The sequence below is a fragment of the Drosophila innubila genome (genome assembly GCF_004354385.1).
Source record: "Drosophila innubila isolate TH190305 chromosome 2R unlocalized genomic scaffold, UK_Dinn_1.0 1_C_2R, whole genome shotgun sequence".
Classification (NCBI taxonomy): domain Eukaryota; kingdom Metazoa; phylum Arthropoda; class Insecta; order Diptera; family Drosophilidae; genus Drosophila; species Drosophila innubila.
Window position 1 is genome coordinate 20,885,201 of NW_022995374.1, and position 24,231 is coordinate 20,909,431.

The window sequence follows — 24,231 nt, forward strand, 5'->3', positions numbered from 1 at the left end:
CATTTGAAGCGCATTACAACAAAGTTCAAATTATATTACACATTCTCATTTAAGCTAATCTAGATACATTTAAATGGAAATTTTATTATTGAATATACTCAAAACAGCCACCGAAATTCACATTCGCTTTTTGTATTCATATTTTATTAGATTTTACACCCGAAACCCTCAAACTATTCAAAATCAGCCTATAATTTAAGTGATTCCATTGTAAATAAACAAAAACATGACCCACAAATATGTCATGCGTCAATTCAAATGTGTCTTTCACACACACACACACTCTCTCACAAACAAAAACACGACAATTTGTTGCTTATAGTCATGAGGCATTCTCAATGGAACAAATGGTTGATTTAATGTATTTATCAAACGAATATTTAACTCAGCACAAAATGTACTAAGACAGCCATTAATGCTTAATAACATTAGATATAATCATACAGACATGTAATAGTATATTTACTAGTACTAGTTATCGTACTTGTACTTTTAATTAAAGGTACTTCCATGCCAGCAGCAACTGTCAACGCAACTCATCAACGTAATCATATCAAAAATATCAATTATCAAGCACACATACATGCTCGTACACACATACATAGGTATATGTTTGTATATGAACCAGGACAAAGCTAAATGTGACAGAATATTAATAAATTAATCAGATGCAAATCGTATACACTACAAAATACACTAACGTATTCGCTTTGGCATGCCAAAGATTTGATACCAATGCAATTAAATTATTGATTATTTCTTATTTTGTAATATCAGTCAATCCTTATAAGTAATAAACATGTCCGTGTTAATGAAATAGTTTTTATACTTTGGCAGTGGTATGCTATAAAATACGTACAAACACACCTACGAGATAATTCCAGAAGTAACCAATCTTAATAATAATTTTATTGCTAATAAAGCTATGTCTTAAATTTTTTATCTCATTTTATAATCAAACTTCTGGGACTACCCTCGTCTGATTATTTCATACAAATATATACACATACATTCATAAGTACAGGCAATATTAAATATTTATGTAGACTGCAAATTTACAACTACAAAACCAGCGATAAAGCCATGCAAACAGAAGCTAAAAAAGCACCATATAGAAAAAAATTTATAATGACTAACTGAACAATTAAATATTATAACAAACTACATATTTACAAAAATTGTTGAACAAAATGTACAACTGTACTATATACCAAGCAACCATAAAAAACACAAGGAATATATATCTATATGTGTATATGAAAATATAAATATCCAATAGAGCACATAAAACTAAGCAGACGGTTTAAAAGATTTTCAGAAGCTAACTCATTGAATTCCCAGTCTCTAGTTAAGACAAACATTCTCATATGAAGAGTAGCAGCTGTAAGTTCTTAAAAGTATTTCGAATTGTTCAGGATGTTTTAAAGTCTCAGAGGCAAAAGTCACAACTTGCAATTATGTTAAGAAGTGTAAACGATCCGTAGACTTTTGTATTTAACCTAAAATTCAAGGCACCTAAACAGACCAAAATACGTAAATTGCACCAAAAATATTACATTATAATACCGATTCAAAAACGAAAAATGTCCTGATATTAAGTCCTGACATGCCGCTTTAAGCAAAATTATTGCTTATTATTTTTAAAAATCAGACGCAAATCTGAAAAACAGAAAAGTTCGGTGTGTCCGAAGTCTAAATACCCTTGCAGATTGTATCTACCGTGGATAAAGTATGTATTTAAATTACATTCTAAATTTGGCTACCTTTTTAGACCAAAAATGTCATCTGCAAGAGTATAGTTAAATGCCTCAACCTTACCCATACCAAAGTTAAACTGTGCATACCATATAACTTAGTATATAGAATATATTATACTGTGTGTGTATACCATTAAATAATACTGTTATTTCTCATCGAAAATAATGGAAATTGTTTGAATACAAAGAAATGAACATCTCATTAAGCACTGGGGTATATGTATATCTATCTAAGTATCCTTAGCTGTGTATAGCACACAACAATAAAACAAAAATCAGATTCATCTGAATTACATACAATTACATTACATACAATAAGCTTTAAAGATGTACACTCATATAGCATATTATACTCCTATGTTACATAAAAGTCACACCATCCATTAATTTAGTTTATACGAGTACTTACGATTGATTTGCATTTTTATAATAATCCAACAATATAACATTTATGAATGTATTCGTTTTAATAATTGCATGTTAATCATGTGGTGACTTAAGCGAAAATCAATAACAAATAACATTAATAAAATAATGCCCCCAAATATTAAACATCAAATGTCTTTATAATTGTGGGATAATTTGGTGCAGCTCTCTTTTTTCTATTGCGTTTAAATAGACTAAATATAAATAATAAATAAAATTTAAATAAGTTCTTAGAGAATTTAAAATTAAGGCTCAGAGTAAAAGATTTCGGAAAGCTTCAAGCTTTTATTGCTTTGTCAAAACGGAATCGATCTCGTCACGAAGTTCCGCCTAAATCATAAGTTGTCTTTCGAAATCATTATATATATATATCTTTTTTAATTGTAAAATTTCAGCCGTTTGAGTTCCATCCTCCAATAAAAAGCATTTTTTGTTGTAATACCAACTAAAAATATCGAAGTGATTTATTTAAACATAAGAAAATAGTTGAATAAAAACAGTTGAAAAATGATATTTGTTCATCACATTGCACTTTCACATGGCTGCGTGAAACTGCATTGAAAGTCACATCCTAAACAATGATAATGTTTAATAATAATGACAATAATAGTAACATTAAAGCAAAGTTGATGGCTGTCAACTTTGCTTTATCATTTGCATATACTTAACGATAACACTTAAAATTAGAATACATTTGAATTTATGAAGCAACAATTGATTGTTTAATGAATTTAAATAAATATTTTGTGCAACTTGGCAAAGTCTTTTTATGGCTGTGAAAAAGACTTTGCCAGAGTCGGATCTACTTCTATGGCAGGGTTAGTAACAACATTAGCTCAATTTGAATTGGATTAATCGAAGCATTTGATTGCATCGCCTTATATACATAACACATTCTGGTTAAAGCTTCTGCTATGCTGACACTATAATATAAAGCTATATATGTACATATACATACTCATCCAGACCTTCAATCAAGGATCTCGAGAGCTACCTTAAATTCCCTGTTGCATATGCCCATAAATTATGTTCAAAGTTGCCTTCAAACCAATTTCAAAATTTTTGCTTAAATATTTCTGTATTATCTACACAGCGTTTTAATCATATAACATACATACTCATGTGTACATATGTACTTTATGTATACGTATATAATATGCATTTGTTTATGTATATTTGGAGTGTATATAGTATATGTGTTTATGTACTTGTATTTATTGGCATTATGAAACTACTGGCTAGTCTTAACTGTAGACTTATGGTTTTGAGCTACAACATTTTTTTTTTGGCATCGAAACCTAAGTAAGTACGTTGTATGCGAAATTTGCATTAGTTTCCTAGAGCCGAATGCCTAAGAGCTAAGCTAAAACTGACAACTGATAAATCTCAAAATTTTGAACCCTCAAACCCTCACTCAAGTTGAAATTTGAAGTTGTTGGTAAATTTTCAGATCTATACGTAATAGATCTGAAAGCGTGCCATCGGTCGAACTCAAACATCGGCTGCCTCATTCGCCTCGGCATCGGCCAGACGTACCAGGGTTACGGTCACCTCGGTGGCAACCCCGTTCACCGCCAGCTGTTGATCCCGCCACGGGGTCGTGAGTATACGCAGACGCTGTCTAAAGCTGCCGGGTGTAACAATCAGCTTGTAAATGGCCACCGCCGGTATCATAATGACCGAGGAGCCAGCTATGCACCAGCCCAAGGCATTTGCCCAGTCCGGATATACGTAGTCCGCATAGGTCAGCGGCTCATAGCCGAGCAATCCGTAAACCGTGATGAAGAGCAGGAAGATGGGAGCAACAAAGCGCCAGCAAACCTGCCAATAGAGACCCGGCGGGAAGCCAATCATATCCCTAATATCGTCACTGAAACGCTTCGTTCCATAAATCCAGGAGACGGCAATCGCCTCAAAGAATACTGCTATCAGGATGGAGTAGCCGGCGGCGTAGCGATCCAGCAGATGGAAGAAATAGAATCCACCTTGGGTGCAGCTGGCGAGGCCAACAACAAAGTACAAGGAGAACAGAGCGGCCACAAAAAGTTCACGATTTTTCCGAATCTTTGGAAACTCATCGCTCAAGGCTGTGATAATCGCCTCCGAGCCACCAAACTGTCAAATGGATAAATAAAAAAAAGTATTATCTTCTTAAACTGATCAATTTAAAAATAGAATCCTTACTGAACTATCCAGTCCAAGTGTAAGCAACATCATGAAGAAGATCAATGCCCAGAAGATGCTGCCCGGCATGGTTGCAATGGCCGCCGGATAGACCACAAAGACCAGTCCTGGTCCCTCAGTGGCCACATCCTCAATCCTGACACCCGATGTATGAGCCATGTAACCCAGAACGGAGAATATCACAAAACCGGCCACAAAACTCGTTGCGGAGTTGATGAAACTTGTAAGCAGCGCATCTCTGGAATGGTCTTAAGTTATATAACCCATCCAAGATATACATATCAAGTTTCGATTTACTTATAGACATTATTATGATATTTATTATACGATGCATAGGCGAGAAGCACACCGAATCCTGGACCCAGGGAGAAGAACACCTGTGTGGCCGCATCGACCCACACCTCGGCCTTGAAGATGGCATCGAACTTTGGACTCAAGTAATACTGTATACCCATGGCAGATCCGGGCAAGGTAATTCCACGTATCAGCAGAATCAGTAGGACCGCATAGGGAAAGAGGGCTGTGAACCAAACCACTTTGCCGGAGGTGCTAATACCCTTCCACAACGAGAAGTAGCATATCAGATAGACAATGAGCAGGCACAGTGCCATGTCCCAACGAATGTGACCCAGATCATGTAGACCCTCGCTCTGGTTCAGCTCAAGTATATAACGACTGCGAATGATATACATATATGATTGAGAAACTGTGTATTTGCAGTGTGTGTGTGTGTGCCACTCACTTGAAGTATTCGGAGGCAGCTGATTGAAATCTCTCGACGGGCACAACGGGTGCAATGGTGGCAAATGTAACATTCGCATATGTTTCGTTGGTCAGAAACAAACTCTGATTGCTAAACGCATAGAAATCACTCAGATTGCCTACCACGTCACGCGAGTTTTGACCCTCAAACTAAATGAAAATATCATTAAAATAAAGTGGAATTTTATAATAAATTTTATGCTCATACCGGCCTGCAGTTGGGCGTATTCCAGGGATTGTTGCACGACGTCCAGGGCAACACACTGGTGAAGGAGGCAAAAAAGAAACGCAGTGACCATGCAATGATCACATTGTAATAAAAGTCCACATAAAATGCAATCAGCACTACAGCATAACCTATGCCTGAAAAACGAAATTATACTCTTGGTAAATAAATGTTTGCAGGGTATAGCCAATTGTCTACTCACCCTTAAAGAGCGGCACCAAACGACCCCAACACGTGATGGCTCCCTTACGATTGTGCTGTCCCAGGGCCAGTTCCATATAGAATAGAGGTATACCGCCTACCACCAACATAATGCAGTAGGGCACAAGAAAAGCGCCTGAAAAGTCGATTAAGAAAAAGAAAGGGAAAATACAGTATTTCCTATGATCTTTCATAAACTATCTTAAAACATTGGGAAAAGAAACAATCGGGCCTGTTCCGGTTTTCACTTTCGGCATGGCTTATCGGAAGGTTAAGAAACCTGTTACAATTTCATTTTGACAATATATTATTATTTCGCTTCAAGTGTAACTAGCCCTTAAATTGGTGAATTTAAGTCTGATAAAGTGATAGAGGATAATTTTCAAGTTCAACGTGAAAAAATACATTTTATGAAATCGTAAAAAAGTGGAAGTGCAATTCGGAACACGCCTGTATATAAATTGTAATTTAGTTAACAAGTTTTTGAAACAGTGGAAAAATCATTATCTAAGTTAAATAGTTGGAAATATTTATAAATTGTACTGGTAAATAAATATTTGCTGGTGCTAAAACATAAGCCAGTGCCAGTAATAATTAACTGTAAGCTTGAATTTTCAAGCATTTTAAATGTCAACTGGAAAATTTCAACAAAAAGTACAATTGATACAAAAAGTAGTTGAGACAGAATTAAAGCATTTTCAAAGAAATTTACTGTAGACTTGAATACTCAACTAAATTTATAAAATAATTATTTGTCGCTTGAAAACCTCGAGTATTTAAGAATGTATTTCTTTTATTAGTTAAAAGGTGCTGATTTAAATGTTTAATACGTAATCCCAGACTTGATATATATTTTATATTTTTTTAGACCTTAAAAATCAAGACAAATATGAAAACAATTAAAATATATTTGTTGTATAAAATTTAATCAAATTTTCTCCGACTCAAACCTGTACCAAAACTTTGGAGGCTTGCAGAATTGCTTGTACGTCAATATATATATCAATATTATTATTATTATAATATTATGCTCATATATCTGCCCGATTGTTACCCAGTTGAACTAGCCTTTATTATATATTTATATTATATATTTTATTATACCTTAAAAATCAAGACAAATATAAGATGATTAAAATATATTTGTTGTATAAAATTTAATCAAATTTTCTCCGCCTCAAACCTGTACCAAAACTTTGGAGGTTTGCAGCCTTCCTTGTACATCAATCTATATATCAATATTATAATTATTATATTATTATCTGCCCGACTCAGTTGAACTAGCCTTAAGTGCGGGAGTTGAGCTAACTTTGACTGGGCAGTTGTGATTAAAGCGCAATCAACTTCTCTAATACTTATTTTACAACACCCGATTATGAATAACAATGTGTGTGTGATTGACCCGTGTCAGTGTCTGTTTTTGTCTCTCTATGGCTTGTACACACACACACACACAGCCTCACACAAAATCAAATTGTTTCACAAGTGCCACTCTAAGGACATTTTAAAAACATTAACAGCATCCTGGCTGGGCTGGCAATGAGATATAGAGACATAGAGAGAAGCATGGACCTTCCTCGCCTGTCTCTTGCAGTCGCCGTCCCTTAACGTGGTTGGTTGACTTTGCTCCCCTCTCCTTGCCCTTAACACCCCCAGCCTTATTCTCTTTTTCTCTCTCCATCCCTTTTCCCTGCCCTGACCTGGCAATTGCTAAAGTGCCATCGATACTTTGTTGAGTGACAGCGGGGCGTTTTATGATTTGATTATGTCTATTAGCAGGCAAAGTGGGCGAACAAAGTCGTCGACGGCTACGACGACTACATTGACAACAGCCATTATGCTCATACACACACACACATACAGACACCTAGATAAAAAACAAAAAATAGACGCTTGAACAGAGCGCTGTCAATTATGTAGAAAATGTAAAACAAAACCTAAAATAATGCCATGCCAGATAAGGATCTTAAAATCAAATGCAGCTCTGGTGTTGAAGCCGCAATTTCCGCTGCTTTTCCTAGCATTTCCGGTTTTCCATTTACGCTTATTTCAAGTGTACAAATAAGTATGCAATGTGAGCTAAAGCAAGTTATGCAAGCAAAAAAGTGACTTTAAATCATTTAAAAAATATTTTTTAAATATTAAAATAGATAGTTATACTAGAGTTATTATTATTAATAATATTATAGTTATAAATAAAATATCAATATAGAGGTGCATCAAAAATTGTAGCCCAAATCGTAGTCTACGGTCAATTCTAAGATGCTTTCACCAAGAAAGTACAGTTCTATACTAAATTCCTAGTGCCCGCTTTTTGAATTGAAAAGATTTGTGGTTTTAGTCTTTGCAGGACAATTGGTCCTTTAATTTTATGAAATTTTGAAACTTTCGGACCAAACAAGATTCTTAATATCGATCTTTTCAGGATTGGACTAAAACTAATTAGGATATGCTAATGACAACATGCTAAGACCTTCATTTATATTCCCGTTACTTAGAAAATAAGTAAAAGGGTATATTGTGTTTGTTGGAATGTATGTTACAGGAAGAAGGAGGCATCTCCGACCCTTTAAAGTATATATATTCTTGATCAGCATCAACAGCCGAGTCGATATAGTCATGTGTGTCTTTCCGTCTGTCTGTCTGTCCGTTCGGACTAGATCTCAGAGACTATAAGAAATAGAGATATCAAATTTGGCACACAGATTTCTATAGGCCACACGCAGATCAAGTTTATTTCAAATTTAAGCCTCGCCCCCCTCCGCCCCTGGAAATCGCGAAAAAGCACCACACCCACAATTTTTATGATAATTCGTTTTTTATAACATTAATTCGTCATAGCTGCTGTTCTACTTGTCCGATCTTGCTGCGATTCAGTGGGATAATAGATAATAATAATAGATAGCGTTAGTATTATTATTATCTATTATCCCACTGAATCGCAGCAAGATCGGACAAGTAGAACAGCAGCTATGACGAATTAATGTTTTCAAAGTAATACAAGTAATTTCTTTAAAGTACTTTTATTTATATTGAAATAAATAACGGGCATCCTATGCTCGGGATCTCGACTATATCCGAATAGTTTAACTTAAAAAACGGGGACTAGGAATTTTTTTGGTGAAAACATCTTAGAATTGACCGTAGATTACGAATATTTTCAAATCTTTGGGACCTACACAAATCGATGCACCCTAATAAATATACACCTGTTGCAAAGGGGACGTCATTAATACATTCTCCTACAACAATACATTAATACATTGTCCAACAACTAGTTGCATAACTTTTTAGCAAGCCACATTTATTTTACCAACTATCTCAAGCTACTTACAACGGCAATTGTGAAATGGAGCAGCTAATGCTGAGGTATTTCACCAGTTGCTTTAAGGAAGAAGGAGGAAAATTAAATGCCCACTAAGCTGATGGCATTAAAAGCTAATAATCGCAACCTGTGAGTATTGCCACAACGTTAACTGTGCCCGTTAACTTAAGCCTGGCAACGCAAGCAGGACAAAATGATGAAGATGAAAAAAATGAAATAAAAATAATATCATAAAATATAATAAAATGAATACTAAGCTGTCACTGATTGAGTGCAATGAGGCGTATGAAATAACAATTTATTTTTTAAGAGCTGGGAAAAAGTTGTCGGGGGGCAAAGCAACAATTTATACATGTATATATATATGTGAAAGTATGTAAGTATGAAATAGTCATAAAACTATAAAGGAAAAAAAGGCAACCAGTTGGCACACACACACACATATGCACACTTGAATGAAAATTCATTTCAACGCCTAAGTGCCGCCGTCAAAAACGTGTGCGGCACATGAATTTGCCACAATGCGTAGCATATAAGAAGAAGAAATATGTCTTGATTTTGATGTGCCTGATACATACATACATAGGCGAGTATGCTCGTACATACATATACATCAGTTGGGTAACAATCAAAGCCTAGAAAGCGTGTCCTGCACACCCTTATGGCGATGCTTAGTCACTCGCGCTGTCAGCTTGCCTGATAAAAGGGGCAGAGTATTGGTGGGAGCGAGAGGGGGGGCGTGGCAAATGCGATTATGACTGCCAGATTTAGTTGTCATACAAAAGCACTTAACTTTGAAATTGTTTTGAATGATGGCGTTGCGAACGAAGATCACAAGTCTCAGCATATGTATGAACTTATGTGTGTATTTCGTGGAGTTGCACGTCTGGACTCTGGGTAATTTCGTATAGGAAGTACGCACTTATGTCCCCCTCCGCCTTCCCTCTCTCACTCTTCCCATTCAGTGCCCAGTTAATGGCAGGCACTTCGCACGCATTTTCGCAGCACTTGTCAAAGTGTTAACAAGGCCAAGTCACTTGTTGTGCGGCAACTTGAGTGAGTTCCTGGTGGCGCTCAATGATGTGTAAAGCCTTATAAATGATTTTTTTTTGCCATTGTTCATGCGACTGTGTCCCTAATTGGCCTCCCAGCAGCGTCTAAGATTGGGATACTAAGTATCTGAGTATCTCAGTAAGTTGACTTAAGATTAAGAGAGAAATTTTATGCTGGTTTTTTTATTTCTCTACACTGATAGAAAAAAATGTTCTAAAATCAAGAACTAAAAAATCAAGACCAACAATTTTGGTCAAAAAAATGCGTTGAGAACAAAAAATTCTTAATCTAAGAAAGAACATTTCAAATAAGATCAAGTTCTGATTTTTAGAATAAATGTTCTTGAAATTAAAATAAAAAATAAAAAAATAAATATGATTTTTTAATTAAAACAGGTGTGTTCCAGAAATCTCTAGAGATTTTGAATTGAAATGTTTTTGAAAACAACCGTTCGAAATGTTGATGTTCCTTAAATGTCAGAGATTGAATCTTATAAAACAATTTTTTTTTTTCATCTTAAATCAAATTCAAAGACATTTTAGTTTAATTTAATAAATATTTAATTTTGTCAAATCTCTGAAAATTTATTATAGACATTTAAAAGCAATGTTTTCTTTTTTTCGGGACACCAACAATTGCTTTTGGGTTGCTTAAGCGCTGATATGAAATTGTAGTTCATAATTTTTATTTTTTTTTATATCTGATTCATATACATTTTATTCTCACTTGGTAATTTTATAAATGTTATTTTGCGCCTGCTGTTTTCACAACTAAAGCGGCTTTTTTAGCCAGATCACCAACATTTGTTTCATATGAAATAGTACATATTTATACTTTCCTAACAATATGAGATTTTTATTCTTGTATTAAGAACTTTGATATTTTAGATTAATATTCTTAGTATTAGTAATATGGTCTTTAAATGTTCTTATTTTAAGAACAAAACATGTAAGATGAATATTCCTGATTTAAGAGGTTGTTCTTTTTTTCTGTGTACTTACCACCGCCATTTTTGTAACACAAATAGGGAAATCTCCAGACGTTTGCTAAATCGACGGCGAATCCAATAACCGATAATAAAAAATCCACCTTGCCGCTCCATGTTTCACGCTGATCGTTAATGCTATTGTTATCGTTGTCGTGTGGCGTGGACGTCTTTGCTATTTGTCCGGTCGATGACATCGCCGTTGCGACGATGTCCGTGTCCTTGGCCAAAACGTCGTCGTTTTAGTTGCCAACTCCGTCGCACGCCAATCCACACTGAAAAATTATTGCGATAATATAATACATTAATTGCAATTTCTGCAGTACAAATCACACACTCTCTTTTTCACTCAGCTCAATCTTTGCCACAGATTTAATTCTGCATGTTTGTGGCATACGACAATTTCAATGTGCTGCTTGAGTGTTTAAGCCGACACTTGATGCTCAATTGAGCTGGACACGTATCTGCATACATATGAGTGAGAGTGTGTGAAAGTGAAATGTCCATAACACTTGAAATCTGTTTGGCCACGACATGTGCTCTAGCCCTTTTGAGTGCTTGTTCGTATATTACGCATACGACGTGTGGCGGACGCACACACAAACACTTGACAATTACAGCACAAAAACCAAAACCATAACTTTTCTTTCATTGTTCTCAATCATATAAAACACAACAAATACATAAATATTCACATTTATACATATTCATATGCATATATTTTTTAATTTCCCGCAAACGATTCGTATAATTAATTGCTTCACTTAAATATGCGCATTGGTTTAATTTAAGTCGAGAGCTCTGCTCAATTAAACGCAATCCAGACTGAAGACTCAATTAAATAATTGAAATGGGTAAAGCTCAGTAGATCTCGAAACTGACATCAAATTAGTTCATCTTTTAGAAGTCTAACATATATTATAACTTTGCTTAACCATTTAAAATATAAAACCTCTGAAACTAGTCGCACAATTTCAATAAATTCTCCACCGGCGGGATCGGATTCTTATCACGTACAAATAAAATAATTATATCTGCAGTGTAATTCGATTAAATCTAAAGAGCTGCATGTATAATTTTATTTAATGGCTTAGAATAATTTAGTGAATAGGTATTTTGTTGTATGCAAATTAAATAGAAGATCACACAGCTACAATTTGACTGTTATACTTTAAAATGTAAGTTTATAAGTTCTTCATTTAATATTTCAAGAATATCACTTTTTAAAGAATGCGGCAATATCAGACTCCATATTATAGAGACTTTTGACAAATATTTCGAAATTTCTAAGCACTGAACAATCATCTACCACACAATAAATTGAGATAAAATACTAAGGTACATAAAAGAGAATTTATATTTTACAATTGTGCCAAAAAATAATACAAATTGGGTACAAAATGGTTAAAAATTTATAGAAAATATGTGGAGAAATACAGGAAGATAGGAAGAAAATGTATTCTGAACATTTTATTTTATTGATTTATGTTATTTAATTTGTCACACCCGTAAAATAATAAGGAAATAAAAAATTTAAATTTTATTTTTAGATTCATTCATTTCATTTTTTATTTAGATTTAAGATATAAACATAAATCACATTTTAATATTTTATCCACTTGATGCATACATACCTGTTCTTGTCAAAGCTTAAATCATTCACTTTTGCCAATCCATTTTAAATATTTCTCAGAATTCACGAATAAAATATGCAAAAATTGTGATTTTAAAGCTCTATAAACTATGCCAGTCCAGTTCTTAACACTTATCTCATTAATTGCCAACAGCAAATACTAAAACACATACTCTGACTGTCCGCAGAACATGGACTTGCTTAATAACTATTGGGCAACACCAAAAATTTCAGTTGTTGCTCTAACGGTAACATTCAAACGTATGCAAGCGATTTGCCTATGTCGGGGGCTTTTATAGCCCGCGACAAGTGGTTGACTGCACCTGCACCCTCCCAACAGGCAAACACCCACACACACACACACAGTGGGGACAACTCTAAACTCGGTATATGTGTGTCAAACGCAGCAACTGCTGAAGTTGAACGTCGCATGCGCCAAGGAAACGTCGTCCAAACGGAAGTGACCAATTAGAGTTGCCTTTGTGCGTATGTACGCAAGTATGCATGTATATATATATACGAACATACAGATAGACAAGTGCTTTGTATATGCATACATACACACATATGCCGGAGCAAGCTTTGAGTGCTTTATGTTAAGCTACCTGATGCGGAGCTTTTTAACAGCGCTCTGTTAAACAACTCTGTTAGGCTTTTGCTCTTTGCTTAAAATGGAAAAAATTGAATGAATAAATAGATAATTATTACAATCAGAAGAATAAATGTAAATGAATTATTAATTATAATTAAAAACTCATCAAACTGCGAAAAGCATGTGCATAAATTTATATATTACACATATGTCATTCTCATGTTTAATAACAAAAAATATTCTGTGTCTAAATATTGACTATACAAACATAAATATGTATATTTTCTATGTGTAACACTTTGATATACAATTATATTAAAGTTTTGCAAGATCATCGAATACATACATAGCGGTAAGAGAACTATTTATGCCTCCGCTCTCTAGATTCATTTTGCTCTCGCAAAGCTCTCAAATATGTTTCGAGAAACTTTAAAATATTTCGGAAATTCTCGCACACGTAGAATTGAAATGAAAACAGCGTAAACAAAATGTCTTTTTTTAAACATTTTCAATACAGTTTTCCTGGCCAACGACAAAAACCGCGAGAGTCGAGAGCTGAGAGCAGTTGGCAACGGACTTTCATCGAATGCGGCCACGAATTATGCAGAACTAAGAAAACGCATATTGAACAGTGCAACGCACCTCAAAAGATTTGAAAAAAAGAGAAACAATCAATGTGATAGTGAAACCTATATGCAACAAATACAGATGTAACTGCAGCTGCCTCGAATAAAAGTGACAATAAGAGTGACAGTAACTGCTACACGTATATAGTAAATAACAGAAAATTAACGGAGAGTGTTGAGAATTCAAATGTCAGTGAAATAGATTTTTGATTGTGTCGGTTTATGTTTTTATATAAGAGGCAAAAAGCATTATTTTTAATTTCGCTGTTGATAATATGCAAAAGTGTAGGCAAGAAACACACAAAACACACAAAATAAATAAAGAATTGAAAAGAATTGAGGCGAATTTCACAAAAGCAAAAACCTAGACAAAACACAGTCAGAACTAAACAAAATACTATTCGCATATTTGCAAGCTTTACATGTGAGTGTGTATTTGTGTGAGTGAGTGTTTGTGTGTGCAGACAGCTAGACGGTTCAATTAAATATTTGTTTGACAACAACAAGAAGCGCTAAACTAAATATATTTACACAACATTGAACTTAAGCCGATTGGCACTTAATGCAAAATAGCAATTGTATTTTTGGGATGCCAACAGAAAAAAAACTCTGAAGATGCGTTTCAAAATAAAAGGGTTATAAAATTGCATTAATTTATTTAGCCCATTTGCCGCCCATTTTCCAGGAAGTGAACCAGCACTGAAAATACAATACTGCCTGACAACACCAAAGATGCAAAGATATTTATCTTATAATTTTTTTAACCTGCAGCAAGCACGAAAAAAGATACATACCAGCACATGTAAATCAGGCCCACAAAGATACAAAGCATGCAAATACATACGTACATATGTGTACATTTGTAAATATATACTGATTGCCTTTGTGCAGCCGCTATAAATATTTACAACAGCGTTGCTGCCGTTGTTGTTAATACGGGAAACAAAAATACACATTTAATCGCAATTCGCTTTTCTATTTTCTTTAGTGATATAAAACAAAATCTGATGTGAGTTAACTGATTGAAACAAACACTCCTGAGAAACATTCTAAATATTATTCGCGAAATTAAACACATGTAAAACGCAAATTCAACTGCAAATCGTCAACAAAAATGTCTAAAAGACCACGAGGGCACATACACAAAATTCGAGAATTCGAATTGGAGAAGGTAAATAAATGTTTACACTGTGTTTATATTAAACATATCAGACGTAGTATACGTATTGTAAGTCAATAAAACAACTCAAAATCATCAAAATGGCATGTGTATCTCGGAATTGGTATAAATAATCGACCTCCCGCACAGATATAGCTACAAATTCGTCATAATAAAAGTGAATTTTGCGAATTTCACATATTCACTTAACAATATTCAAATACATGGAGGAAAATGTTTCTTGGAAATCTGCACAATATCATGATTTAATGACCTGGAAGTATTTACATGTACATGTTGGAAATTAGAACACATGCAATTCCAATTCTCAAAAAGAATACATTTTTGAACTGTCTATAATGAGCTCATTTCAGAAGAAAACAGTTCGATGAATGAGAATTTTGGACTATAAAAATAAAGTAATATAATTAATATATTTTTCTGTAAATGCTAAAAAGACCTTTCTAGACCTTATTCTGATTTTAATAATACAAAATTATATTTACGCTTAATATACAGAAAAAGACGCATAGTAGTCCGATCCTAATCTTTTATCTTAAAGATCAAAAGGTTTTTCTGTTAGACATGGATTTGTGGACTCTACTCAAATGCAGACAATCTCAATGGGGACGTTGCACAACGTATAACATACTTTTGATACTCTTTCACAAAGAGTATTTCAAGTTTTTAATATTAATTAGTATTATATGTTTGTTCTCGTGACGGTTATCATATTATGTTATTTCATTCAAGAAATAAACAAAAATAATTCCGTTAATGCGTAAAAATACAGTAAGACTTAAGATCTCTCAGTTTATAAACGAAATTCCAAAGAATTCTATATAAAATTTGAAATCAAAAAAAGATTAACTAATTGTGTAAACTAAACAGATTTGTGAGTATATAATCATTACGTTATGCGAAGTAAATTTAGTTTTTTAATATTTATAGCGTATTTAAACTTCGGTCAGTCGTTTAGTTTAAGATCATTCTGATTGGCATAAGGCCAACATTCTCTTCTCTGAGCTAATAGTTAACGCTACCGTAAATAAAGAAGAAAAAAACTCATTTTATTGGGCTACAAACGGCGACTGGGCATTATATCAAAAATAGAGTAATATTAAATATGTCTGGCCGGGTGAACATATAATTGGGTAATTATTAAACTGTTCACAATATTTTGGGGCAGAACCATCAATCAGTATGCACATGTCGACAAAATTAATTATTTATTAATGACTTATTCCCTGATTTAGATACAACTAGTGGATGAGTTTGATATCATTCAAATTGTGGGTGAAGGATGGTTTGGAAAGATATTGCTGGTCGAGCATCGCGGATCTCAAACTGAAATGGTACTGAAGGCGGTTCCTAAGCCATATGTGACATTACGTGATTTCTATCGCGAATTTCATTATGGACTCCATTTGGGCGTGCATCGGCATATTGTAACCACCTACGATGTGGCCTTTGAGACGGCTGGTTTTTATGTATTCACCCAGGAATATGCACCACTGGGTAAGTGCACTATCTGATTGATAAATCTCAATTCACTTATTGTCTATGTATAATGCAGGTGATCTTACTTCAAATGTAACTGAGACGGGCGTAGGGGAAGTCTACAGCAAACGCGTGGCTAAGCAGTTGGCATCCGCCATAGATTACATGCATTCAAAGTAAGTAGCGTTGCTTATCATTTAGAAAAGTAACGGAAAAGCCAATTTTTGTAAGAAATAAAATTTACCTAGGATATGTGAAATTTTTATTGTTTCCCTAATTTCGAATAGAATAACCATTTCAAACTTTCACTTGTTAACTAACATTGCAGAAAAAAATATTTTGTTTAAATTAAGATTTCTTCAAAATAAGTAAAAGAACTTATGCAAAAAACGAGGACATATTAAAAAAAAAAATTTATTGAAAGTTTCTATTAAATGAATTCAAAAACTGTATTATATATTATTATAGTAACATTTTTCCATGGGGCAAAGTAATGAGTAATTAAGAAATATATATACTTGCATATATATTAAAAAAATTATAATTACTTTTGATAATGATATATTTATGTAGTTCTAAAATCCGTAGATATGAAAATATAATACGCTTTACTTTTTATTCAGCTTGTTCAAAAAAGTAACCAGCTTAACCTCACTTTTCTTATAGAGACATAGTGCATCGCGATATCAAACTAGATAATGTGCTCATATATCGTTCGGACTTTCAACGCATCAAACTTTGTGATTTTGGCGAGTCTTTCCAAACTGGTACCGCAGTGGAACGGCGCAATGAATGGTTGCCCTACAGTCCACCAGAAGTATTAGAAGTTAAGCCCGAAGGCACCTACAAGTAAGTTGCAGGAATTTTAGACCAAAACAGATATACAAATTCATCTTTGAAGGGCCGATCCCAGTCACGACGTTTGGCAATTTGGTATCGTAATATTCGTTTGCCTGACAGGATGTTTGCCCTGGCAAAAGGCTTGTTCGGAGGATCCTCGCTATATGCGCTATATGGTCTGGCAAGGGAGTATAATGATGATGCCACTGCGACGTACACCCAAACTTTTCAAGGTACTATACAACTTAATTATATGTAATTAAAATATTAATTATTTATAATAATTTGCAGTTGTTGACCTCCCGAGCGCAGCGAATGTTTAAACGCTTTCTGGAGCCGCGAAGTGGCAACCGACCAAAGGGCTTGGGAGATTTGACAAAGTTCATGGATGATCGCTGGTTGGCCAAGACGGCGGAGAAGGAAATGGCCGAATATGAGACAGACGAACTGTGTCCTTCTATGTATTCCTTTCACAGCAGCCCGGACGAGAAGAATCGCCTGCTTTACACATTGGCCGATTGCGGAATTGAAACTAATGTAGATCGTCAGCTCAAGAAGAATCGCATAAAAGACTGGATCGAGTCGTCTATCATAACAGAGGAGGATGAAGTAAGTTCCCCATAATTGTACCCTTTTCCAAGTGTAATTCATTAATTCTGATTTGTGTTAACAGGAAGAGAACGAGGAGACTAATTCGGCATCGCCAACATCGTCAATCTCACGCGAGCCTATGCCGGGTCACATTTCCTCAATACGGCAGCCACAGCAGCTGGAGAAATCCAAAGAGATTAAGAGTACACTGAAAGATGCCACACAGAAACACTTTGATCCTCGCACGGGCGCACTGCAGCAAGGACCCAGCGAAATGGGAATGGCCTTGCACTCATCCAAGTCCGTTAACCTGGCGTCATCATCGACGCTCAACAATGCAGATAGTTTGCTTACTCTGGGCTCTAGGCAGGATATGCTGGCCAGCAATTTGACCATTTATAATTCTATGGAAATGGAGCTGAACCGCTTAGGTAAGGGTCAGCCACTTCTGCAAGTCGACGGCTTTTTAAATCAGTCACAGAGCAGCAACCTACTAACCTCACTCGATGTGCCACAAGACGCCCGCTCCTCCACTCCTGCTAAGAACTCCATCGCCGTAGGCACCAGAGGCGCCACCAAGAGTATTCTTCAGCGCTCCAAGTCCGACTCGCTGCAGGCGGCCATGTTCACCAGCATGCCGGCCATTGACAACGCCAACTCCTACACCGCTTTTAACACCAATAACCAAAGCCTGCAACCTTTGCAGATCAGCAATGCGCCCAATGGCAGTGCCTTCTTCACGAGTGGTAATAACAATCTAGTCAACAGAACTAATCAAAGTAAAACGGTGACTTTTATGGGCTTAACTAATGCCTTCCAATCGCTTGCTCAACTCCCAGTGCTATCTAATCCAGTAGCATCTACTGTGCCACCTGCCAACGTCCAGTCGAATTATTTTAATCGCTCCCACAATGATTCTCAAGTCAAAGACAGCGCGTATGGATCTGCCGATGTGAACGACCCGATGATGTCCACCACACACCATCCACATCATCCCCATAGCACTGCGCGACAAATGGTTTACAATGGAGCACGTGAATCGAACATGAAGGACACGGCCTACGATCGTGTTGTGGTCACCAACAGTAACAGCAACAGCGTGCGAAAGCGCAGATAGCTCCTCTTGAGATGCATACACATAAATCCAATACGATATATACAATTTGCAAGTTCCAATAAATTTTAAACGTAAATTTGTTAAGCATTTGTTGTTTTCCTCTTTAGTTTGGTTATTGAAAGGCTGCATTACGTTCTTAAAAAATTACGTTTCCTTTATTATGCGTAAAAATCCAAAAACAAGCCGCAATCCACACACAACATGTAGGCGACGACTCTGCTGCAGACATTGCCGCTTACTTGAGGGGAATAAAACGCGAGCTGTGGGTGGCACCAATACCGGGCCTACCGTGCTTCACGGGTTTGTAGGTCAACGCGAATTCGCCCAAATAGTGTCCAATCATTTCTGGCTTAACTTCAACCTGTTAAATGATGACTTTCGTACAATAGTTCCAGTTGCGTTGATAATTCGTTCAATTGCTTACCTGGCCGAAGTCTTTGCCATTGTAAACGCCAATGATGGAGCCGGTCATCTCGGGCACAATGATCATGTTCCTCAGATGAGTCTTGACGATCTCTGGCTTCTCATTTGGAGGAGCCTCCTTCTTGGCCTTGCGCAGCTTCTTGATCAGAGCCATCGGCTTGCGCTTCAGACCGCGCGAGAAACGCCTGCGGGCACGGCTGTGCATCAGCTCGACCAGCTGGTTGCTGTTCGCGCGAGAAAGGGAAAGACAACAATGAGGTTAGTTTGGGACGCCGCTGGGAGTCGCATTTCAATTTACTTACTTGGGCATATCCAACAACTGATCCAAGTCCACACCACGGTAGGTGAACTTCTTGAAGGTACGCTTCTTCTTAAGAGTTTCATCAACTTGCTGTTTGCAACAATACAAAAAATATAAGGGGTATTGATTAGCACAATCTGTGTACACTTTTTAATGCTATATTGCACTTGAAACTCTAAAATAACATTTGCATGCATGCGCAGAATATTGGACAATGTAAATATGATAAAGTTTAGTAATTCTGCACATAGATGCTTAATATTTTTTTAGATTTTTAAATAAAAATTACATCGGCCATCTTGACGATTGCAGTCTACGGAACGGAAAGAATCAGAGACCGTAGCGTTGCCACCATTCACAAAATTAGCGCTGCCACCTGATTAGTTTTTTTTATCATTTTATGGATACACTGGCTGAAACTAGTGATGTACTTGGATAGTGAGCACAAAAATGCGGCAGAACATGAATTTTAACATAAAAATGTGCGGAATAATATTGTGCTTCTAATTACGTTTTCGACGAAAGTTTGATTTCCTTTGGAATATTTCTACAAATTCGTCAGTCGCGCCAGAATCTTTCTCACGCTTCCACCCTAGCAAATCAGCTGTGAAATACGCTCAGTACTTCAGTATTTTCAAAATTCTTGCTTCAAAATTATTTTTTTTTTAAAACAGATAGATCAGAACAGATTGATTAAAAAATATTAAGATTTTGGAAATGTTGGTAAGTATAACAAAATATAAAATATAATAGTAATAGACGTTCGGTAACGGTATTTTTTCTGGGATTCAAGGCTGCCACACCGTTTTTGGGTTAAGGGCTGCCAGTTTGTTGTTTTCGCTATTTTTCGTTGTTGGCTTGCACTATTTTCTCCTCTAAAAAGTTGGCAGCCCTACATCCATTTGTAACTGTTCTGAAGTAAACGAAACAACAACAACAATTGAGCTCAATCTAAACAATGCTGACGTTACCAAAAATATGTTTTAAAAGACTGCGGAAATGTGAACAGCAAACAAATGCAATTTTTACCTATTATAGTATTTAATGTATTTTAAAATAGTATTCGCTTGCTCAATGTAAGCCTATCAAATCAAACGCCAAACCGCCTTTAATTTCAGTTATTTGTTATTGCTTTCACAAGTGTGGCGACTTCTATACAGAGATAAGAGGTAAGTGACTGATTGACTACCCTTCTGATTACAATAGCTACAGCTAGCTATCTCTTTGTTGTGTTTCAGTTATTGCTAGCTCACATACGGAAGAAGAGGGTCTGCCCTGCTGCGATATTGACAAATTTCGGCTTAACTCATCCGTCATCAGGTGAAAGTAGCATTGCATCATGTTCTCTTATTCGGGTCATGTTATGACGCTTGCGAACAGCATTATTGGCGTCGGCATTTTGGCGATGCCTTTCTGCTTTCAAAAGTGCGGCATCATACTCTCGATTGTATTGCTTGTGCTAAGCAATTGGATTACTCGCATATGTTGTCACTATCTCATCAAAACTTCGCTGCTGACACGTCGCAAGAGTTTCGAACTTCTTGGTCTTCACGCATTCGGTACATCCGGCAAACTATTGGCAGAACTCTGTATAATTGGTTACCTTATCGGCACATGTATCACATACTTTGTGGTCGTCGGCGACTTGGGCCCACAAATTGTCTCTAAGCTATTTTCGTTGGATATCGCAGAACACAATCACCTACGTACAGTGGTTATGATAGCAATTACTATCTGCTGTATTGTGCCACTGGGTATGCTACGTAATGTGGACAGTTTATCGGCTGTGTGCACCGCTTCCATTGGATTCTATGTGTGCCTCATGTTAAAGATTGTACTTGAGTCCGAGTCGCATATTGTCGCCAACGATTGGACAGAGAAGGTCCTCTACTGGGAACCAGCTGGAGTTTTACAGTGTTTGCCCATCTTCAGCATGGCCTTATCCTGTCAAATGTAAGTAATCTTAATGCGATATGATTGACATATACTTTAAACTTACAAATTAAATTGCAGGCAACTTTTTGAGGTCTTTGGCAGCATTAATAACCAGAGTCTGGAAAAACTTAATGCCATTGTTCGCAATGCCACCTGGATTTGTACGTTAGTTTATATAGCTGTTGGTTTCTTTGGATATGTGGCCTTCTGCCAGCACAGCTTTTCCGGTAAAATGATACTTACATATATGCAAGTGTTGCTAATATTAATACAACATTCCATTCTCAGGCAATATCTTGGTTAATTTGTCGCCTTCGTTTGGCAGTGACATCATTAAAATTGGATTTGTGCTTTCGATTGCATTCAGCTTTCCCCTGGTCATATTCCCGTGTCGAGCAAGCATTTACTCCCTGCTCTACAGAAAGGTTAGAGGAAAATTTGTAAATTATACCAGAACTAACATTAACCATTTGCTTGATTTTGTAACACAGCAAGGACACACGGAAAACACCAGCTATATTCCAGAGCGTCGCTTTCGATTGATAACGCTCTTTATCGTAATCTTCTCGCTGTGTGTGGCTCTGGTGATTCCCTCGGTTGAACTGATTATTGGCTTGGTGGGATCCACAATTGGCGTAGCTATTTGCATAATGTTCCCAGCCTCGAGTTTTCGGAAAATCATCAAAAAAGAGTCAACGGAGCGCACTTTGGCACAATTTGTATTTGTAAGCGGATTTTGCCTCATGATACTGGGCACATATGCGAATCTGAATGCGATTGATGCACAGAGTTCGGGACCACAGTTTGATGGAGTGCAAGTGATAACACCTCTAATACCCAACGAAAAACCACCGCCAGCCTTAGATCTAAAGAACTCTGAAATACTTAAACATTTAGTGAAAGAACCCAACGATGCTGTAGTTAAAGAAGTATTAGAAAAGCTTGAAGACGGCAAACGTGAACTTAACGTAGATAGCATAAAGATTGTTGAAAAGCCAAATATTGTAAGCGCTTCTTCGGATAACCCACCGATGCCCCCGTTACCCGTAGACGAATCCCATTCCCTGGACATGAAAAACGAACCACCCTTAGACAAAGCAGAGAACTTACCAAAAGTGGAGGCTAAAGCAGAGGAAAAGGAAGAAACGGCGACAATTGAGAAGAAAAACTTGACACTTGACAAACCTAAAGATTTTGTTGCGGCAGCTGCAGAAGCTGCAGAAAAGCCCAAGACGCCTCCCTTATTGGCAGCGGCTGCACAACAAACGATCGATGGTGCTGCCATTAAAAAGGAGGAGGAAATTACAGCTGAGGAGCAAAAGGATAATAAAAGAAATGCAGATGAGCTGCGAGTATCACAAAAGGAACTGAAAGAGAAAATGCAGCTCTTGGAACGTACTGTGGATGAATTAAATGTAGAGTTGGCGAAACAAAAGCCACAGAATGAAAACACAGTAAAGTTGCTGGAACGCAGTGTGGACAAGCTAAATGATGAATTGGCAAATCAAAACCCGGATAATCCAAAACCTTTAGCAGTTAATGAGCTCGCTGAAGCTTTGAATAAAGTCAAGGAAACCAACCGTCAAGATGAGCAACTAAAAAAGGTAGAGCAAACGCAACCACAAGCACAACAAGAATCTCAACCACAAATACAACCTCAACCTCAACAAGTTAACAACACAGTTAAAGAACGTAAACCAGTTTCATTGATGGAAATGCTTACGGAAAATGCACACGCACGTGAGGAGCAGGAGGCACATGCTGGAGTTTTTGAGCCGCTCTCTTATAAAACAGGGGAGTTGCTAAAAAATATATCAGCTGATGTTGTGCCATCATTAGCCCAACGATTGCCACTGCCACTTGTGCTCCTGGCCAATGCTACTCGGATGAAAACTAACAGTACCTTATTGCCGGCTGACTTGCCGGCTAACAAATCAAGCGACGCCGTCAATGTCGAAGCCATTCGACGGGAATTGCTGCAACTTAAGGAGCAGCAGATTACGACTGCCCAGCCCATGATCCGCGTTAAACGCGATGCAGATGGCAACGAGAACTGCCTTCCTGAGCCCAAGATTAATGAAGTAAACAGCGGACCGGGAATCAGTCTTGGTTTGCAGATAGAAAATATGGGAAGAGAACTGAAATCCATTAAGGATGAGGGTGAAGACACGACTTCGACGACGACTACGCCGTCCCCGCAGTTGAACATTAAACTTGATGAAATTTAAGTTTACCTATTCCAGAATATTATGTAAATACTTATACATACATATAAATATTTATACGTACCGCTCACAGGGCAAATAAGCTTTATGTACATATAGTTTTAGCTTAGTTCTACTGATGATAATGTATTTATATAGGCTGAGGCAAAGATGCGTCGATATACTTCAAGTTAACAATTCCTATTAACTATGTAAATAAAACCCAATGAAAAATCTGTACTCAAGAATGCTTGACTAGAAGTTATATATACTATATTTTAAGCAGCTAAAAAAATTAAGTATTTTAAGCAGTTGTAGACTACAGAAACAATAAGTAACAACCGAAGATGACTTTCAGACCTAGGTATAGTGTAGTTCCTCTATAATCCCT

The 24,231-nt window shown here is 36.4% G+C and overlaps 4 protein-coding genes across 7 annotated transcripts; 2 read left to right on the plus strand and 2 right to left on the minus strand.

Annotated features, from left to right (window-relative positions):
• Positions 1-2,616: 2,616 nt before the first annotated feature.
• On the minus strand, positions 2,617-12,674 carry LOC117783481 (sodium-dependent dopamine transporter). Its single transcript, XM_034620890.1, has 8 exons — positions 12,554-12,674; positions 10,936-11,194; positions 5,558-5,692; positions 5,338-5,492; positions 5,110-5,279; positions 4,665-5,042; positions 4,368-4,605; positions 2,617-4,298 (listed from the first exon to the last, which is right to left on the minus strand). The coding sequence occupies exons 2-8, from the start codon at positions 11,114-11,116 to the stop codon at positions 3,675-3,677; spliced, it is 1,881 nt and encodes a 626-aa protein (XP_034476781.1). The 5' UTR covers positions 11,117-11,194; positions 12,554-12,674; the 3' UTR covers positions 2,617-3,674.
• Positions 12,675-13,678: 1,004 nt separating this feature from the next.
• On the plus strand, positions 13,679-19,061 carry LOC117783106 (serine/threonine-protein kinase meng-po). Of its 4 annotated transcripts, none has more exons than XM_034620304.1 (9): positions 13,679-14,194; positions 14,759-14,941; positions 16,186-16,447; positions 16,506-16,605; positions 17,096-17,278; positions 17,331-17,502; positions 17,561-17,878; positions 17,943-18,291; positions 18,784-18,977. In XM_034620304.1, exons 2-9 carry the CDS (start codon positions 14,885-14,887, stop codon positions 18,975-18,977), a joined length of 1,635 nt encoding a protein of 544 aa, XP_034476195.1. In that variant the 5' UTR covers positions 13,679-14,194; positions 14,759-14,884. The 4 variants fall into 4 exon arrangements, with proteins under 4 accessions (XP_034476195.1, XP_034476196.1, XP_034476197.1 ...); XM_034620305.1 differs by having other exon boundaries at positions 13,679-13,959; XM_034620306.1 differs by having other exon boundaries at positions 13,679-13,854.
• A 44-nt stretch (positions 19,062-19,105) lies between these two features.
• On the minus strand, positions 19,106-20,053 carry LOC117783108 (40S ribosomal protein S15). The gene is made up of 4 exons (XM_034620308.1): positions 19,991-20,053; positions 19,703-19,791; positions 19,402-19,624; positions 19,106-19,338 (listed from the first exon to the last, which is right to left on the minus strand). The coding sequence occupies exons 1-4, from the start codon at positions 19,997-19,999 to the stop codon at positions 19,213-19,215; spliced, it is 447 nt and encodes a 148-aa protein (XP_034476199.1). The 5' UTR covers positions 20,000-20,053; the 3' UTR covers positions 19,106-19,212.
• A 564-nt stretch (positions 20,054-20,617) lies between these two features.
• LOC117785726 (putative sodium-coupled neutral amino acid transporter 10) lies at positions 20,618-24,088 on the plus strand. The gene is made up of 5 exons (XM_034623934.1): positions 20,618-20,870; positions 20,940-21,654; positions 21,715-21,863; positions 21,925-22,061; positions 22,128-24,088. The coding sequence occupies exons 2-5, from the start codon at positions 21,041-21,043 to the stop codon at positions 23,862-23,864; spliced, it is 2,637 nt and encodes an 878-aa protein (XP_034479825.1). The 5' UTR covers positions 20,618-20,870; positions 20,940-21,040; the 3' UTR covers positions 23,865-24,088.
• Positions 24,089-24,231: the final 143 nt, after the last annotated feature.

What these genes read in the sequence shown, in the direction of transcription:
- LOC117783481 (XM_034620890.1), bottom strand. Translation starts at nt 11,116, where the DNA reads ATGTCATCGACCGGACAAATAGCAAAGACGTCCACGCCACACGACAAC. An exon ending in TTTGGTGCCGCTCTTTAAGG is followed by an intron (nt 5,493 to 5,557) that starts GTGAGTAGACAA and finishes TTCGTTTTTCAG; the next exon opens with GCATAGGTTATGCTGTAGTG. An exon ending in CACTTGGACTGGATAGTTCA is followed by an intron (nt 4,299 to 4,367) that starts GTAAGGATTCTA and finishes TCCATTTGACAG; the next exon opens with TTTGGTGGCTCGGAGGCGAT.
- LOC117783106 (XM_034620304.1), top strand. Translation starts at nt 14,885, where the DNA reads ATGTCTAAAAGACCACGAGGGCACATACACAAAATTCGAGAATTCGAA. An exon ending in CCAGGAATATGCACCACTGG is followed by an intron (nt 16,448 to 16,505) that starts GTAAGTGCACTA and finishes TGTATAATGCAG; the next exon opens with GTGATCTTACTTCAAATGTA. An exon ending in AATGGAGCTGAACCGCTTAG is followed by an intron (nt 18,292 to 18,783) that starts GTAAGGGTCAGC and finishes ATGATTCTCAAG; the next exon opens with TCAAAGACAGCGCGTATGGA.
- LOC117783108 (XM_034620308.1), bottom strand. An exon ending in CAGTTGTTGGATATGCCCAA is followed by an intron (nt 19,625 to 19,702) that starts GTAAGTAAATTG and finishes TCGCGCGAACAG; the next exon opens with CAACCAGCTGGTCGAGCTGA. An exon ending in ATGGCAAAGACTTCGGCCAG is followed by an intron (nt 19,339 to 19,401) that starts GTAAGCAATTGA and finishes ATCATTTAACAG; the next exon opens with GTTGAAGTTAAGCCAGAAAT.
- LOC117785726 (XM_034623934.1), top strand. Translation starts at nt 21,041, where the DNA reads ATGTTCTCTTATTCGGGTCATGTTATGACGCTTGCGAACAGCATTATT. An exon ending in ATGGCCTTATCCTGTCAAAT is followed by an intron (nt 21,655 to 21,714) that starts GTAAGTAATCTT and finishes ATTAAATTGCAG; the next exon opens with GCAACTTTTTGAGGTCTTTG. An exon ending in ACTCCCTGCTCTACAGAAAG is followed by an intron (nt 22,062 to 22,127) that starts GTTAGAGGAAAA and finishes TTTGTAACACAG; the next exon opens with CAAGGACACACGGAAAACAC.